Genomic DNA, 17228 nt, shown 5'->3' on the forward strand with positions numbered 1-17228 from the left:
CCCTTGGCTAGTAGATAACTGTCCGAGCTGTCCTCTGTGTGTCTCTGCATTCCTAATCTCCTTTTATAAGGACACCAGTCAGAGAGCATTAGGGCCCACCCCAATGCACAGTCTGAGACTGAACAATAGCTAGCAAAAAAGAAACCTTTTCTCCATGCCTGAAAAGAGCCCATTCTAGCCACTCATTAATAAGCATGTGATTTCAGAATTTCAGTGACGGGAATGAGGCAATGTATGGGTTAAAGCTAACTGTAAAACAAATATTTAAATATAATTCTCTCATTTGAGACATTTTCCTTATTTTTTTAAAAAGCTATGTATATGAGAAACACATTCTATGCTTCCACGGTTACCAAGTAGTAGACCCTATGTACCAGGAAAGCAAGCTAACAAATGATGACAAAAACCAGAGGCTGCAGATAGGCAATAGCTGTTACCCAGCAGAAGTCACAATTACAAAAAGCTCAGTTCCCATCACAAAAGAAAGGTATAAACAAAAAAGAGGATAAGGGCATTAGACTGCAGTTTAACTTTATTTGCATTTTTTAATAAATGCTGATAGTTCTCATATCCTAAAGGTAACTGCTTAGTCGTTAGGAAGTTATTATCTCTCTGTCCCCTCTTACCTTTTTGGAAAAAGAACAATAATATAATGCTCTTATAATTTTCAACACTAAAAATATTAAAGTAATATTGAGACGATAAAAATTCCATAGTCATTCATTTACACTTAAATTACTGATGTGCTTTTTCCTTTCATAATTTTCATGTTTCTAGTTGTGGCCTCTTCTTTTTCATTTAGAGAAGCTCCTTTAACATTTCTTGTAAAGCTGTTTAGTGGGGCTGAACTCTTCTACCTTTTGCTTGTTTATAAAACTTTTGATCTCTCCATCAAATCTGAATGAGAGCCTTACCATGTAATCTTGGTTGTAGATTTTTCCCTTTCATCACTTTAAATATGTTGTGCCACTCCCCTCTGGCCTGCAGAGTTTCTGCTGAAGAGTCATTTATGGGAGTTCCCTGGTATATAACTTGTTGCTATTCCCTTGCTATTTTTTAAATATTTTTTATCTTTGGGCTTCCCTTATCTTGGGCTTACCCTGTGGCTCAGAGGTAGAGTCTGACTGCAATGCAGGAGACACAGGTTCAATCCCTGGGTCAGAGAGATACCCTGGAGAAGGAAATGGCAAACCACTCCAGTATTCCTGCCTGGAGAATCCCATGGACAGAGGAGCCTGGCAGGCTACAGTCTATGGGTTCACAAGAGTCAATCACGACTTAGCAACTAAACAACCACCACTATCCTTTATCTTTAGTTTTTGCCATTTTAATTTCAGTCTGTCTTGGGGCTTCCCTTGTGGCTCAGCTGATAAAGAATTTGCCTGCAACGTGGGAGACCTGGGTTCAATCCCTGGGTGGGGAAGATCCCCTGGAGAAGGGAAAGGCTACCCACTCCAGTATTCTGGCCTGGAGAATTCCATGGACTGTATGGTCCATGGGGTCTCAAAGAGTCAGACACAACTAGCGACTTTCACTAAGCTGTTTTGATGTTCCTGTTCGGGTTAATCCTGTATGGGACACTCTGTCCTCCCTTGACTTGGATGCTGTTTCCTTTCCCAGGTTAGGTAAGTTTTAAGCTATTATGTCTTTAAGTATGTTCTCAGCCTCTTAATCTCTCTCTCTTCTCTTTATGGCACCCCTATAATGTGAATATTAGTGTGCTTAATGTTGTCCCAGAGAGCTCTTAAAATTATCATTTGTCTCTCTCTCTCATTTTTTCTCCTGTTCAGAATCAGTGATTTCTTCAACTCTATCTTCCAGCTCACTGACCTGCAACATTTAGTCTACTATTATTTCCTTCTACTGGATTTTTAAATTTAGTCAGTGTATTCTTCAGCTCTGGTTGGTTGGTCCATATTTTCTAACTCCTTGTTAAAAACTTCTAACTGCTCAGTCTGTGCATCCTTCCCCTAGGTTCTCTGATCACTGTTACAATCACTACCCTGAAATCTTTCTCAGGTAGATTCCCTGTCTCCTTCACGTAGTTCCTCTTCTGTGGTTTTACCTTGTTCCTTCACTTGGAGCATGTTCCCTTTTACCTCATTTTGCATAACTTGCTGTTTTTATTTTTATGTATTTGGTAGTTTGGTTACATTTCCTTTGATAAGTGGCCTTTTGTAGGCCTGTGCACCCCAGAAGTGTGCTCCCCTCTTAGCACCAGAGCTGTATGCTCTAGGGGTACCCCCCTTGTGGAGTGTATGGGTCCTTCTATTGTGGCAGACTGATTACTATGGGCAGTCTGCTGGGCTTGGTTGGCCCCTGGCCTGGTTAGTTGCCAGGCCCTGCCTCATTGGTTGGCAGAGCCATGCTATGAGGTAGCTAACTAATGAACTCTGGGGGAACCTACGGGTGAAGTCAGGGTCCAGGAGACCCCAGGGCTCTTGCCTCCCCGCTGTTGGGTAAAGCCAGGTCCTGGGGCAAGTGCCAGTCTACTGGTGGGCAGAGTTGGATCCTTGGGCCTGGTTGCAGGGTCCAGGAGTCCCAGAGCTGGTATCGAATCACTCTGCTCATGGTGGGTGGTGGCTGGGGCCACTTCCTGACACAGTTGGCCACAGGGCCCAGGGTGTCCTCAGGCTTGTGTTAAACAGCAGATGGACAGGCCAGATTGGCAGGCTGCAGGGCTGTGGTTGTCTTATGGCTGCTGTCTGCATGCTGGTGGGTGAGGTCTGTCCCGAAACTAAAGCATGCTTGCTAGTGGGTGGACCTGGGCTGCAGACTGCAGGGCTGCTGCTGTCTTGCAGCTGGTGTCCACCCACTGGTGGGTGGAGCTGGATCCCAGGGTCTCTAGCTGGAGGGCTCTGGGGAATCCCAGGTCTAGTGCCTATGCACTGGAGTGTGGGTCTGGGTCTGTGCTTTCTGTGGGCATGGCCCTGTCTAGGGACAGCTGTGGGCTCAGGGGTGTCTTTGGTTTGTCTTTTTCTTGTTCATTTTAAATATTTATTCCATAAGGAATATATGAATAAGTTATTTTACAACCTCAAGAAAGAAGAGCTCGCTTATACACTGTAATCGATATGCTATATCTGTATCTATATATCTGTTGGCCTTCAAGTAGCCTGTCTGGTGTGGGTGGGGCTGTGTCCCTGGCCAGGCAGTAGCTTGACCTGAGGCATCCAGCACTGGTGCCTGCAGACCGCTGGGCCAGGGCTGCCCTGGGTCCTGGGGCTAATAAGCCAGAGGGAGAATTCCAAAATGGTGCTTGCCAGCACCAGTGTCCAGGTGATAGAATGAGCTCCCCAAAATGGCTGCCCCAGTGTCTGAGTCCCCAAGATGACCTCTGATTGCCTCCTGTCTCTCCTAGAGATTATCCAAGAACAGCAGCTGTTCTGACTTAAGCTCCTTTCAAGTTACTGCTTCTGCCCTGAGTCCTGGAGAGTGTGAGATTGTGTGTGCGCCCTTTAAGAGAGAAGTCTCTATTCCCCTCAATAGAAGGCCCTGTGGTTCTTATACTGATGGGGAAATCAAGCATCCCTGGATGCATGTGTCCAGAGTTCATCATGTGTTTACCCCTACTGTGGGCTTTGTACTTCGGGGCTACTGTTTCTTTCCTTATGCTCAAATTTCACACAATTGTTAAAAGATACACAATATCACTTACATAGTAAAACCATTGAAAGATGCATATTCCTCAGCTGTGAATCCATAAATATCTTGGCAAGATAGGTCCACTTCTTGCTGAAGAAGAAGACTGACTAAACTTGGTTCATCACTGAGAGCAATCATAAGGGCTGTTCTGGAGCAAGAGATATAAATATATGTCCATTTATGAATCTTAACAATATTTTTTATTTCTTAAAAAGTTAGTCTTCTAAATTTACTGTTCAAATGTATGATCAGGAAAAGAGTCAGGGCAAGAGTGTAAATTGTGGGGCAAGTCTTCTCAAAAAGGTGCGGTAATCACAGATAATGTATATGACGGAGTCTGAAAATATGAGTCCCTAGAAACATCTAGTTTGGTGGTTTCCAATCCCTGCTCCTGAGAACTGTAATGTTTTCCAGGAAATGTGTCCAAAATTCTGTGGAGAGGAGTGTCTGGGACTCTGAGTCCCCATCTCCATTTAACTACAGCATATGAGATTTATAAATTGGGTTTCTGTAGAAGATTCTAATGGCAACCCACTGCAGTATTCTTGCCCGGAGAATCCCAGGGACTGGGGAGACTGGTGGACTGCCGCCTATGGGGTCGCACAGAGTCGGATACGACTGAAGTGACTTAGCAGCAGCAGCAGCAGAAGATTCTAATGTTATTTAAAAAAAAAAGAAAAAGAGCAACAACCTAAAAATCTGGCCCAATTGTTTGATTTTACAGATAGAAAGATAGATCCTAGAATCTAGATAATTTGTCCAAAATCCTATGGCCAAATCTTTTCAATATCAGATATATGTCTTATATACATATATAATATAGGCTTAATTCAAATTGTGGGCAAAAGCAGCCTGGTATATTTAAGAAATGAACACCTAGCATTTAACACACACACGTGTGTGTGTGTGTGTGTGTGTGTGTGTGTGTGTGTATTCCTATTAGATAGCTATGGTTATATGATCTTATTTAGCATTAATTATACCTTTGATTCTTATCTGAAGCATTCACATCTGCCTCACTCTTCAAAAGAAATTCTACCATTTCTGCATTATTTTCAGCAATGGCAAGTAGAAGTGGAGTATACCCATCCTGGAAAAAATATTTTAAAATGATTACTTTAACTACTGTACCAACATTACATGCCTTTTAGATTTAAGTTCAATTTAAAAAATTAGTGTGCTTATAAGAAACCTCTGTCATATCTTATAATAGATTAAAATGAAAAATAATCTAAAAAAGAACATATACATGGACAGAGGAGTCTGGTGGGCTACAGTATATGGGGTTGCAAAAAGTCAAACACAACTGAGGGACTAACACACACATACACGTATATATTTATAAACATATATGCCGGGGCTTCTCAAGAAGCACTAGTACTAAAAAACCTGCCTGCCATTGCATAAGATGAAAAATATGTGGATTTGATCCCTGGGTTGGAAAGATCCCCTGGAAGAGGGCTTGGCAACCCACTCTAGTATTCTTGCCTGGAGAATCCCATGGTCTCACTGGCGGGCTACAGTTCATGGGGTCACAAAGAGTCAGACTGAAGCAACTCAGCAAGCACATACATGCCACTCAAAAAATAAAATAAAATTATAATAATATATAAAAATAAATTAATTAAATAAGTATAAATAAAGGGCTTCCCTGGTGTCTCAGACAGTTAAGAATCTGCCCGCCATGCTAGAGACACAAGTTTGATCCCTGGGTCAGGAAGATGCCCTGGAGAAGGGAAGAGCTACCCACTCCAGTATTCTTGCCTGGAGAATTCCACGGACAGAGGAGCCTGGTGGGCTACAGTCCTTGGGGTCACAAAGAGTCAGACACAACTGAGCTACTAACACATACACACACAAATAAAATAATAAAAACATAAAATATTGTTAACCAGTTAAAAAATAAAATTAGAGTTTCTACTTCAGGCTTAATTAAAATTGTAGGCAAGAGCAGTATGGAACTTTTAATTAATGAGCACCTAGAATATATATAAACATTACAAAACATTAATTCACAATACACGGTTGGTTTCCTAGGGTTTCATTTAAACTTCCAAGGCTGGCACTTATTTTGCCCTGCAATGAGGATAAAATATCAATGAACTAAAGTGTTAGGAAGCTTAAAAAGGTATGCTCATCAATTATCCATATCTTAATAGGGGACTTGGATTACTTTTAGTATAACAAGTGCCTTTCTAATTTTACTCTATTCTTATAATTATTCATGAGTATATAAATAAAATAGAAAAAGATATAGTCTTTATGATTTCTAATCAATGTTCATTTATAGTGAAATCAAGTATTTCTCATTTGATGTGGTCCTTTAAACAGTTTTAATTGTTAAACATAATGTTGCTTTGGAGGTCAGGATTATAATTTACAATGAAACAGAGAAAGTTTTTTTTAAAAAAGAAAACTTATCAGTATTTGATAATCTCATTCTCCTGTCCTTCTCCCTAATTTCATTTTGTAAAACTCACGCTTTATAACATATGTCTCAACCGATATAAATTATCTGCAATGAATATCTTCTTTCACTGCTTTCTAAAATACCAGGTACCGGTTTTAACAGAAGACTACCTTATTCTGAGCCTCAAGGTTAGCTTTGTGTTTCAGCAGTTTTGCAGCTAATGAGACACTTTGACAACAGGCAGCAAAATGAAGAGCAGTGTTGCCATCTAAATGCACCAGATTGGGGTCTGCACTGTGTTCTAGAAGAACAGTAGCACAGCTCTCCTTGTCACATGGTACTGCCTGCCAACACAAAAACAACAGATGGCTAACCAATTTACTAGTTAGGATCTGGTATATTAAACTAATATTTAATACTATGTCCTAAAATATGAAATATAACAAAGGTTAACTAGGAGAAGAACTCAAATGCAATTCCATCAAAAAGGAAAAATCAACACACCTTAGTCAATGGAGACCTGTTTTCACCATCCCAGACATTTACTTTGCACTGTTTCTCAGTTAAAAGAGAGACAGTATTTGAATATCCATTAGCACAGGCCAGGTGCAAAGGTGTTCTGTATCGACATAATGAAGCACAAGTTAGAGATAAGGCCTAGTTTGAGAAGTTACCTAGTATGCCAAAGAACGTGCCAGATCATATACTGTTAAGGTATTTGCTTCATATACCTTCAGATGACTCACTAGAAAAGACCCTGATGCTGGGAAAGACTGAAGGCAGGAGGAGAAGGGAACGACAGAGTATGAGATGGTTGAATGGCATCACCATCTTGATGGACATGAGTTTGGGCAAGCTCCAGGAGCTGGTGATTGACAAGGAGGCCTGGTAAGGGGTCCATGAGGTCGCAAAGAATCAGACATGACTTAGCAACTGAGCTGACTGATTCGCTTCATATGTTTACTTATATTTACATAAAATTCATATTAATTATAATTTTTACTGAATTAAAAGGGCTATGTAAATGCCCTAAAGAAACTTATTTAACTGGTTTCATTTCCAAGAGAATTTATTTATGTTCAAAAAAAAAATAGCTTTCTTCAAACACCAAAGTGAGTCTAAGCCTTGGAAAGAATGATAAAATTAAATATCCAAAAAAAATCTAGAAATGATCTCCAAAACCTAAGATACATGTGCCAGCTAATAGGAAGAAGAGACATTGCCTATGCTTGGAACCCCTGTTCCACAGCATGCTACACCTAAGTTGTGTGTATTTCTCTTTGCTCAGCTATTTAAGTTGATATTTGCTCTAAGAAGTGAACACAAAGGTGAAAAGCCTAAGGGCTCTCTTTAAGTTGTAGATCTCAGCCTAATTTTTAATTATTAAATTTTTTTTTTCTTCTCAAAGAGCCATGTAGCCTCCAAGAAATCAAGCACATATTCATGAAGTATAACATAACAGGTACTAATGACTCCTTTTAAACTATGTCGTTTTTAGCCTCAGTCAGGCCTCAATAGACTTTTGTTTATTTGTGAAAGTGATATCATTATATCCTTACTTAAAGAAAATTTTATAATATAAAAATCTATATATAGATAGCTCAGGTCCTAAACAAAAGATAGATGCCATTTTCCATTTTATTTTAGATTCTCAAAAGTACTTTATGGGCATGTACCTAAACAGAACTGTTATTTACACTAAGAGGAGCAAAAGGTAGCCCATAAGGACTTGAAAATAAGGTAACTTCCAACGAGTTAGACATAAAATCTATAAATGATGATATAATTTACCATTTATGGGAGAAAATTTAAAAATATATAAAAACAATTTTGAACAATTTGGAAATATACAAACTCCAATCAAAGGTTATCTGAATATAATCACTGGAAAGCAAGATTAAGCATAATACAAAAAAAACAGAAACCTAACCAATTATATTATTCTGTCTGAAGAAAGACTCTAATCAGAAAAAGGATGGTCAGCTAGATGATAGACTGAAACCAGAAGCTATTCTTGATTAACATCCTCCATGGTAAAGAAAATGTGAATGTAAGGAACCCACATTTCTCAGTCATTGGAAAGGACTACTTTGTTTTTGTGTAGAACAAAAATGATTCCTCAGACATCACGATCTAGATGAAAATATCCCTCAAAATGATCTACTTTGTTTGCTGTGATTACATCCTTACCAAACAAACTTCTGATAACTAATTTGATTTCTCAGAAATTACAACACAGGAAAAGCACTGATCAGCCTTTTTGTTGACATCCATAATTTGGCTTAAAGGTAAACTTTCTTATGTAATAGGAAATTTCTCCAGTCTTCAACCTAAATATATAGGGCCCAAAGGCTTTAAGCTGACCTAAAATAACTCCTTGTGATAACAGCAAATCTTAACAAATATTTTGATCTGTCTCCTTCACCTACTGTTAGACCTATCTCAAAAATTTAGTCTCAAGGAACTTAGGTGGTTTTTACTCAATCTTTAGATCTACCTCTCTCTTAAGCTTCAGTTTCCTTTTTTCATGAAAACAAGAAGAAACAATACCAATTTCTCTTTCTCTGAGAGAAAGTAAATGGCATTTGGGTAATTCCCAGTAGGTTTTCCAAAAGTAGCTGATGAATGCCTGCTGAATATTTCACTCTTCCAACTTAAGTCTAAACCCTACATGACAATGAAACTTTTATAAAGATCTCAGAGCCCATCTATATGCCCCGAGGAACATAGGAAATCAACCACAGAGTCAATAAAATAAAATAGCTAAGAAAGCTTCTGTTTTTTAAGGATGTATTGAGTGATATAGTCCTGTGGTCTTTTACACAAAATTTGAAAACAAGACTAATCTATCCTGAGTAGGCATGAAACCTTACAAAGGTTATACTATTACTCAACCTTCAGAATAGTCTTTAAAAGATTTTTACTCAGAATATTTGACTCAAATGAGTCATCCTGGCTTAAAAAGACAAAAAGTCTCAAAAATATACAGATTGCCTCCATTTCATTTTAAGTTTTAGATTTAACTGGTCTTAATTCCAGAGAACTAAGAATATGGAATATTGAAATATGCAGCAAGTAATGCCTTTGTTATGATCATTTACCAAATGTGTACACATACAAGAGCTTCTACAATATCAATGCTTTTTCACCTAATGTCAAAAACCATCCTATTTTTTGAAATAGCTGAATGCAAAACATGTATTACAAATATATTAGTGACACACTTTAAAACAAGAGTATTATTCCATTTCTCAAAAATACACAACTTTTATTAGTGTATCATATTGCAAAGTGCAGACTCTGATTTATATTGTTACCTTTTAACTCATGGTCCTTACAAGAAATTTAAATCCCTGCAAGGCCTCATTCTGGTTTCTAGGGTTTTAGGTCAACTGGTGTCCTACTATTTGATCCAAGTTTTGTTTCCTCCTAGTCTCTCACTCTCTCATATACCAGTGAAAGAATTGTCAGCAGAGATTGTGGCCAAATGAAGAATTATCAGATCCCAGAAATCTTTAACTGAACTTTAGCAAAAGGAGTGACTCAGATATCCAGATATCAGATATCCAGATATCCATGAAGGGTCACTATTCTGGAAGCTGAAAAAAGAAGTGCTACCTGCTACACTGGGCGCAAGACCAGAACATAGCTGCCGTCTTAAATGAGGTCATCGTGAGAACACCCCCTTATCAACCAACTTGGGCTCTTGATGATAACTTAGAATTCAGGGTGAGTGAAGAAGTAACCAAGGAAGCTACCTCACACTAGATCACTACTTTCAACTGTAAACTAGCACTTTAGATCTAATCTCGGTTTGAGTAGTACGGTAGAAAGTGTTCATTTGGAATTGAGCCTTCACTGACCAGGCTATCTACAGATCTGAGGGACTTTTTATAAAAAAAAAAAAAAAAAAAAAAACAGAAGTAATTTAATTTTATTGCTGGGAGAGATATTAGACATCTTCCATTCATTTTTATATTTATTAGGTACATTACTTTTAAAATAAAAACATAAATATAAGCCAAATAAACAAAGGACATGAATAAGGAGCTCTTCTGGTTTAATAAGAAATAGTTTGCAATAGGGCTTGCAGATCTTGGTTTAAAAAACACTTATCTAGTAATAATTCTGATTTGACAAGATGAGATTTAGGGTCAAGGTCATACAAATGCAGGACAGGCTGCAAATTCAGATTTTTATTCCCAAAACAACGTTCTTCCTACTGGGCTACTGTGGCCTACAGAACAACCTGCTCATTAACTGTCATGGTGTTTCTCTTGTTCTCTCCTAACTGGAAACTTCCACTTTTAGTATCATTATGTTTACTAGAAAACATATATAGAATATCATTTCCTAAGGCCATTATTTATATGTACATACACCTACATGAGGCATCAGAGACCTTTAGCATAATGCTTATAAATGAGTTTATGCAGCATTATATAAATCACTAAAATCACTTTAAAAAAATTAAACAGCACAAAGTGTGTCTCCCATAACCATTCTTACTCTCCCTACTTCCCCTGACCAAATCTCACCTACTCTTCAGAAATAGTGATTTTAAGTTTAGTATGTATCCACTCATATTTTATCCCATTCTCAGTCTTTCTACACACACAAAAATATTCAAATAGAATATATAGTTTGAGACGTTTTTATTCAGCTTTATTCAGGTATGATATACAAAAAGTTTAAATGTACAATTTTATGAGTTTTGACCAATATAGAGCCATATAATGGCCACCATAAACATGATAACGTTTCTATCACTCATATCCCTTTAGAATCAATCTCGTTCCTCCAGTCCCTATATGAAGCACCTGGTAACTTCTGATTTGTTTTCCTTGGCTGTACTTTTGCCTTTCGAGAATTTCATAGAAAAGGAGTCACTTGATATATAGTCTTTATTATCTGATTTCTTTGAATTAGCATGACACTTTTGAGATTCATCCATGTTGCTGCATGTATCAGTAATTTCATTTCTTATATTAATGAGATATCATTTTATTGCTGAGTGATATCTTTAAATTATATTTATATGCATAGATACATATGTATGTATTCATTCATCAAAAATATTTATTAAATACTATGGCTTAGGCAAGGTTGTAGGTGATGAAGAAACAGCAGCAAACAAAACAAAAATACCTGATCTTATGAATCACACCTGGCTAGCGGAAGAGGGCAACAAAAAAAATCCAAGGAACAACAGACAGTATTAAGTGCTAAAGGGAAAAAGCAGGCAGGGAAGAGGAACAGAAAATGTCAGCTTGGCGAGGGGGTTCAATTGTAGGTAGTGTAGCCAAGGAAGCCTGTACTGATATGGTGACAAACCCAAAGGAAGTGAGATCAAGCCATGTGACTATCTGGGAGGGAAAAGAACTCCAGGCAAAGGAACCAGCCAGTCCAAAGGCTCTAACTACATGTCTGGCATTTCTGTGGAACACTAGAAAGGCAAGGGGAACTGGAGATGAGTGAAAGGGAGAGTTGTAGGAGGCAAGATCAGAGAGATAACAAGAAGCGGGGGTGAAGGCTGTGTAGGGCTTATGAGCCTTGGAAGGACTTTAGCTTTTAACCCTAATGAGAAGAAAAGCCAATGGATGTTGTTTAGGCAAGGAAAGACATCACTTCACTTACACTTTAGAGGATCATTCTGGCTAATGTGTGGAGAATAAACTGAAAATGTAAGAAGACAGAAAACTACCTGGGAGGCCATTGCAGTAATTCTCATTAAAGGATGACAGTGGCTTTGATTAGGGTGGTAACTGTGAAGGTGGCAAGAAACGGCTAGATTTTAGATCTATTTTGAAGGTAAAACCAAGATTTCCTGTTTAAAGAAATGGAGGATGTGAAAGAATGAGATTAGTCAAGAATGACTCTAGGGGTTCTGGTCTAAACAACTGAAAGAGAGGATTTGGCATTTATAGGAAGAGAAGAGCAGATCTGAGAAGTAACAGGAGTGCAGTATAGGGATATGTGAGATCCCAGAGCAGTGACGGAGTGGAGCTAGTGGCTCTCACAAGCTGACTGTTAAATTCTCAGGAATTACTCAAGCCAACTGACATCACATTTGTAGCTTGAAATCAGGGCTTCTCTTCCCTTCTCCCCAATCCCAGCCCAACTCAAAAACCTGTTATTAAACATTCACAAGAACACCACAGTCTATTAGATATCCAAGTGATAATGTAGGCATTTGTATAAGAGTCTAGAGTTCAGGGAGATGTCTAGCTGGAGATAAAATGTTGGGAAGCATTGGAAATCAGATACAGACGATCTCTCTTCACCAGTCAAGTGAGGATTAAGAGAAAGAGAATCATTTCAAGGTCTGAGGCTTCAAATATTTACCAGTCAGGAAGATGAAGCAAAACCAGCAAAAGAGTCTAAAAAGAACTGAACCAAAAGTAGGACAAACGCCAGGTGAACCAGTTGTGCCTCAAGACAATATAGTATTTCAGCTACTATTAATAAGGAGGTAAGAGACTTGGCTGAGATGTCTCCCAGGTAAGACTGAGAACTGACCACTGAATAAAGTCATGCTGAGGTTATTCATGACCTTGTAAAGAAATTCAAAGCAGTGGTACAGGATAAAAGTCAGATAAATTAGATAACTCTGATTTTATTAAAAGAGGAGGTAAACCTATCCATAAGTTAACACAAAATCCTCTAACCATAGTGATGAAACATGACATTTTACACACTCAATGACCTGAAAACTCCCCACAAGATTTAAGGGAGGCACATATAGAACACATTTTCTGTTATTTTCTGTTCTTCATTTCTTTATAAAATTAGTTTTATTTTTGCAGTAAGTGGTTGCTGATGAGCTTTTTGAATATCCTCTGTAACTAAAAAAAGTTTTTTCATAGGAGAGCTACATTAAAAAGTTTTGCTCTTTCAGAGTCTTAAAATCTTAACTATTCTGAAAAGTTGCCTCTACTCTTTTTCTATTAGTACGTTAAGAACATGGAAAATCTTAGTGGCTAGGGACAAGATTTGTCACAGGGACAAACCGGAGGTAGGGGAGAGGGTGGAGTAAGCAGTGGAGATTAAGGCAGACGCCCTCAGATATCCAGAAGAGCCTTTCTAAAGGGAAGAAGCTGAACGTTGGGGGTGTGACCCTCTGCCAACGGTTACCAGACCTCTCTGCTGTGGGAAATATGGAGTGACAAGCAGTGGGGGAGCCCAGACAAGTCATGGTTCCGGTTAGAGGACCCAGTGGGCCCAGCTTCCCCCCCACGCTGCCCTTCAGTCACCCTGGTCACCTGAGATCTCTGTCCCGCGTGTTCACATCATGCTCCTTGAGCTGAAGATACTCCTTCACCTTCTCTAAATCCCCGACTGAGGCAGCTCTGTGAAGTGTCTTTAAATTCTTATCTCGAAGGGTGCAGCCTGATGGGGCGAGGAGACCAATACTGGCCCATCTGCCTACAAGCAGGGGTGAGCAGGAACCGCGGGGCTCATCCTTCCTTCTCAGTGAGGTGAAAACCTTCTTCATGGCTGTGCAGGAGGCAGCCCTTCAGTGGGACCAGGAAGTCCTGGAACTCCTAACTGCCCCACCTACCTCTGGGCCCTGAGCCTCTGGCTCGCAGACCCCTCTGGCCAGATCCTCCCCCACAACGCTGGAGTCAAAGCGGCCAGAGACCCGAAGTGGGTCGCAGACAGGAAAGACCAGAACTAGGCTGGGCGGCTTTTCTCAGTTGCCTAGCAACACGCAGGGCCTTGGCACCCAGTGTTGCCCAGATCCAGATTCGTCCCCCAAGATCTTAGATTAACCGAAACGCCCTCAGTCTTCCTATTGGATCAAGAGCCTTTGGGCAGAAATCTACCAACTTCCTTACAAATAATCCCTTTTCCTTCAAAGACACACCTAATGGCTTGAACTCTTACAAACCAAGATTTACTTTCGTCCTGATGTAAGTGAACCTCCTCCAGTGACCTTGCCTCCAGCCTACCCCCTGCCTCTCACCAACATGATTCACATGATACAACTAGCCTTTACTAATAACTGAAACCCCTTCCTAATGTCAATTTCAAACATACTTTTGAACACCACCTCTCATATTTCAACTCACTCATCACAAAACTTCAAAAATCCTTCTAACTCATCACACCTACAGTCCATTAACTCTGCCACATTTCAGTGACCTTGACCCCCCCAACTCTGTGTTCTCACTTCCCTACTAACTAGATTAAATGCCACAGTTAATGGTTATCACTCCCATGCATACACCTACAATAAGTTTGGTCCTATTCCTTTTCTTACTTGTTTGCCTAAACCATAGACCTAGTTACATTTAAAACTCCCATCTAGGGACTTCCTTGGTGGTCCAGTGGCTAAGACTCTGCATTCCCAATGCAAGGGGCTTGGGTTGGACACCTGGTCATGTAATTAAATCCTGCATGCTGCAACTAAAGATCCCACATGCTGCAACAAATACCCAGCTCAGTCAAATAAATACATAAATACATGCATAAATAAATAATAAAATTCGTATCTAAATCTGTCTAGCCCTGTGACTAAAGGAAAATACACAGTTGTGATGTCTTTTCTCATTTTCAGTTCATGAAAACCCTGAAATGGATTTCACCTGAAATGGATTATGCTTCTCAGCAATTCTTAGGTATTTCCCTCATCCATTCATACTTATACTTTCCTTGAATATTTCATATCTTCTCTGTCTTCAAACTTCTTGTTTGATGACCTGGTTTCTTGATCCACTGAGAGAAGAATCACAAAAGCAATTCTGTAGGCTACCAGGACATCTCTCCACTGTGCTGTGTTACTCAGTCATGTCTGACTCTTTGTGATGCTGTGACCTGTGGTCCACTAGGCTCTTTTGTCCATGGAATTATCCTGGCAAGAATACTGGGGTGGGTTGTCATTTTCTACTCCAGGGGATCTTCCTGAATCAGGGATCAAACCCATGTCTCCTGAGGTTCCTGCATTGGCAGGCAGATTCTTTTCCCACTGGGTCACCTGGGAAGCCCATCCACTTATCCACACCTTGCCAAAAAAATATTTTATATTCTCTTCTATTCATTTGATAGTATGTCCATGTTTCTAGCAAAGGCCAGCACTTCTCTTATTTTCTAGAACCCCATCCTCTGTATTGCTTCTGCAACCTTTCCCCTGCTTTCTCATGTCTTTAGTTTATCTCTCTGATGACATTATTAACATAAATACATGCTAGTGTCCATCTTAAAAACAAAAAACCGACCACACCTCCGCCTGCAATCATTGCCTCATTTCTCTTTTACAGAAAAAGCCTTAGAATTATCTATAATCTTGTAATCTCTGGATGTAATTTTTCTTCATCTGTTCTCACTTAAAAGCAATTGCCATAGTTACCTGGTTTTCCAATTTTGCTCGATCCGCACTACTTTAAATACGATTGATTGTGATCTCCATCACATGAAATCCAATGGTCATTTCTCCCTTTCCATGTAAATCCAAGTCAATTCATTGCTTATTCCTCAAAACACACTTTACTTGGTTTCCAAGACATTTTACTTCTCTGGTTTCATTCCTTCCTTTCTAATCATTCCGCCTGTTGAGATCACTGATTCCTCTTTATCTCCAATATTGGAGAGTCTCAGGATCAATCAATCCATAGCTTCATTTTTTTCCCTCCAAACCCTTGGAGGCATTCTTGAATCTGACCTTTTACGCCTATATTTAACAGCAAATTCTGCCAAGTCTAACTACACAATATGTCCAGAATCCATTTGATTTCTTCCACCATCTATACTCCCTTCTGGGTTGATCTCATTCAGTTCCAAAACTTTAACATTGTCTATACACTGTCAACACCAAATTTGGGAGTTCTAGTCTGGTTCCCTCTGCTAAACTCCAGACTGGTATATCCAGTTGTCTATAGCTTCTATAGGCATCTGGAATTTAACATGTTTCAAGTGATCTCCTGACAGTCCAATCTGTCACTGTCTTTCTTACATAAGGGCAGGTAATTCCATTCTTCATGCTGCTCAGGTCAAAAGTTTTACAGTCATCCTTGACTTCCTTCTTTTTCAAAGGCCACATATACTCAGCAAAACCTGTATGAAGTGCTTCCGAATACATACAGAATTTGATCACTGCTATCACTGTAGTCCAGGCCAACATCATCTCTCATTTGCATTACTTGCCCAAGAAAAAAAAACTTTGTGTTAGAACTGGGACAAGAACTGATAAGCTTCAGGACACTTCTCATATCATGCTATCTCTGCTTAATTTAATGAGCTGCATCCCCTTCAATTCAGGATGACTTGAGAATAATTTTTCCTTTAAATGCTAAGATAAAGCTAATAGAGCTCAGAAACTTGAAGTGTATGGCTAATGGTATGCTAATTTTATGTAATTTTTATCTACAGAGTTATGAGCTGCTGTCTCTTCTATTATCAGACATGAGTATTAATTATGTAACATGGTTGGTACCTATAGCAGTATTAAAATAGCAATGTTATTATTTTTTCTACATAACAACCCCCATGTAATTTCTCAGGAAAAATAATAAAAGTCATCCAAATATCCTTGATCTCAAATGTACCTATAAGTTAAGACTTTTCATAGTGAATTTTCTGTTGGTGATCCTGCCAAAGATACAGAGAGTGGGCTCATGAAAGTTTTGATAACAAAAGAGCTATTTAAAGACCAATATATAAATTTCATCATTAGCATTTCTTTCTTGAAATTCTACAGTTTGTGATTCTTTAAGAAGGTAACAAATTCTGAAATAATAATGTCTAAAGAGAGATTTATATTTAGTTTCAAAAGTTCACCAAGTTCATTAAACCCATATGGTACCTTTGTATAAATTAGGAAGTATGTCATTTCTCTATAATTACAAATTGGATTTACTATAAAATGAGTTATTTTTATAACATTATTTCTAATAAATGACTATTAAATGATAATCATTTATAATAACTGACAGAGTGATTTATTTGTAAGAAAAACACCTGTCTGTTTAAACTGGGGCTTTAAACAAAATTATATGAACTGCAAAAGAAATGTCAGGTTTAAATGGTGTGTGCTAATATTACATTTTAATTTACTTTGCAAATCAGTATAGATATTATTAAAACAATTCTTTATTGAGAATCACAAGTTATTTTATACGTGGTTGTATTAACAATCTATTATCGATCTTTCTTTCATAATTTGAAGAGAATGTTT

The 17228-nt window shown here is 38.6% G+C and overlaps 1 protein-coding gene across 1 annotated transcript in view; it reads right to left on the bottom strand.

Moving 5' to 3' along the window:
• ANKRD7 (ankyrin repeat domain 7) overlaps window positions 1-16133 on the bottom strand; it is a 32988-nt gene extending 16855 nt beyond the window's left edge. The window contains exons 1-4 of the mRNA XM_070476230.1: window positions 16008-16133; window positions 6560-6712; window positions 4629-4735; window positions 3659-3793 (exon numbers count right to left, since the gene is read on the bottom strand). Coding sequence (XP_070332331.1) covers window positions 3659-3793; window positions 4629-4735; window positions 6560-6712; window positions 16008-16133 — 521 coding nt within the window. The remainder of the gene's footprint in view (window positions 1-3658; window positions 3794-4628; window positions 4736-6559; window positions 6713-16007) is intronic.
• Between the last annotated feature and the right edge of the window lie 1095 nt (window positions 16134-17228).

Source organism: Odocoileus virginianus, chromosome 1 (assembly GCF_023699985.2).
Source record: "Odocoileus virginianus isolate 20LAN1187 ecotype Illinois chromosome 1, Ovbor_1.2, whole genome shotgun sequence".
Lineage (NCBI taxonomy): Eukaryota > Metazoa > Chordata > Mammalia > Artiodactyla > Cervidae > Odocoileus > Odocoileus virginianus.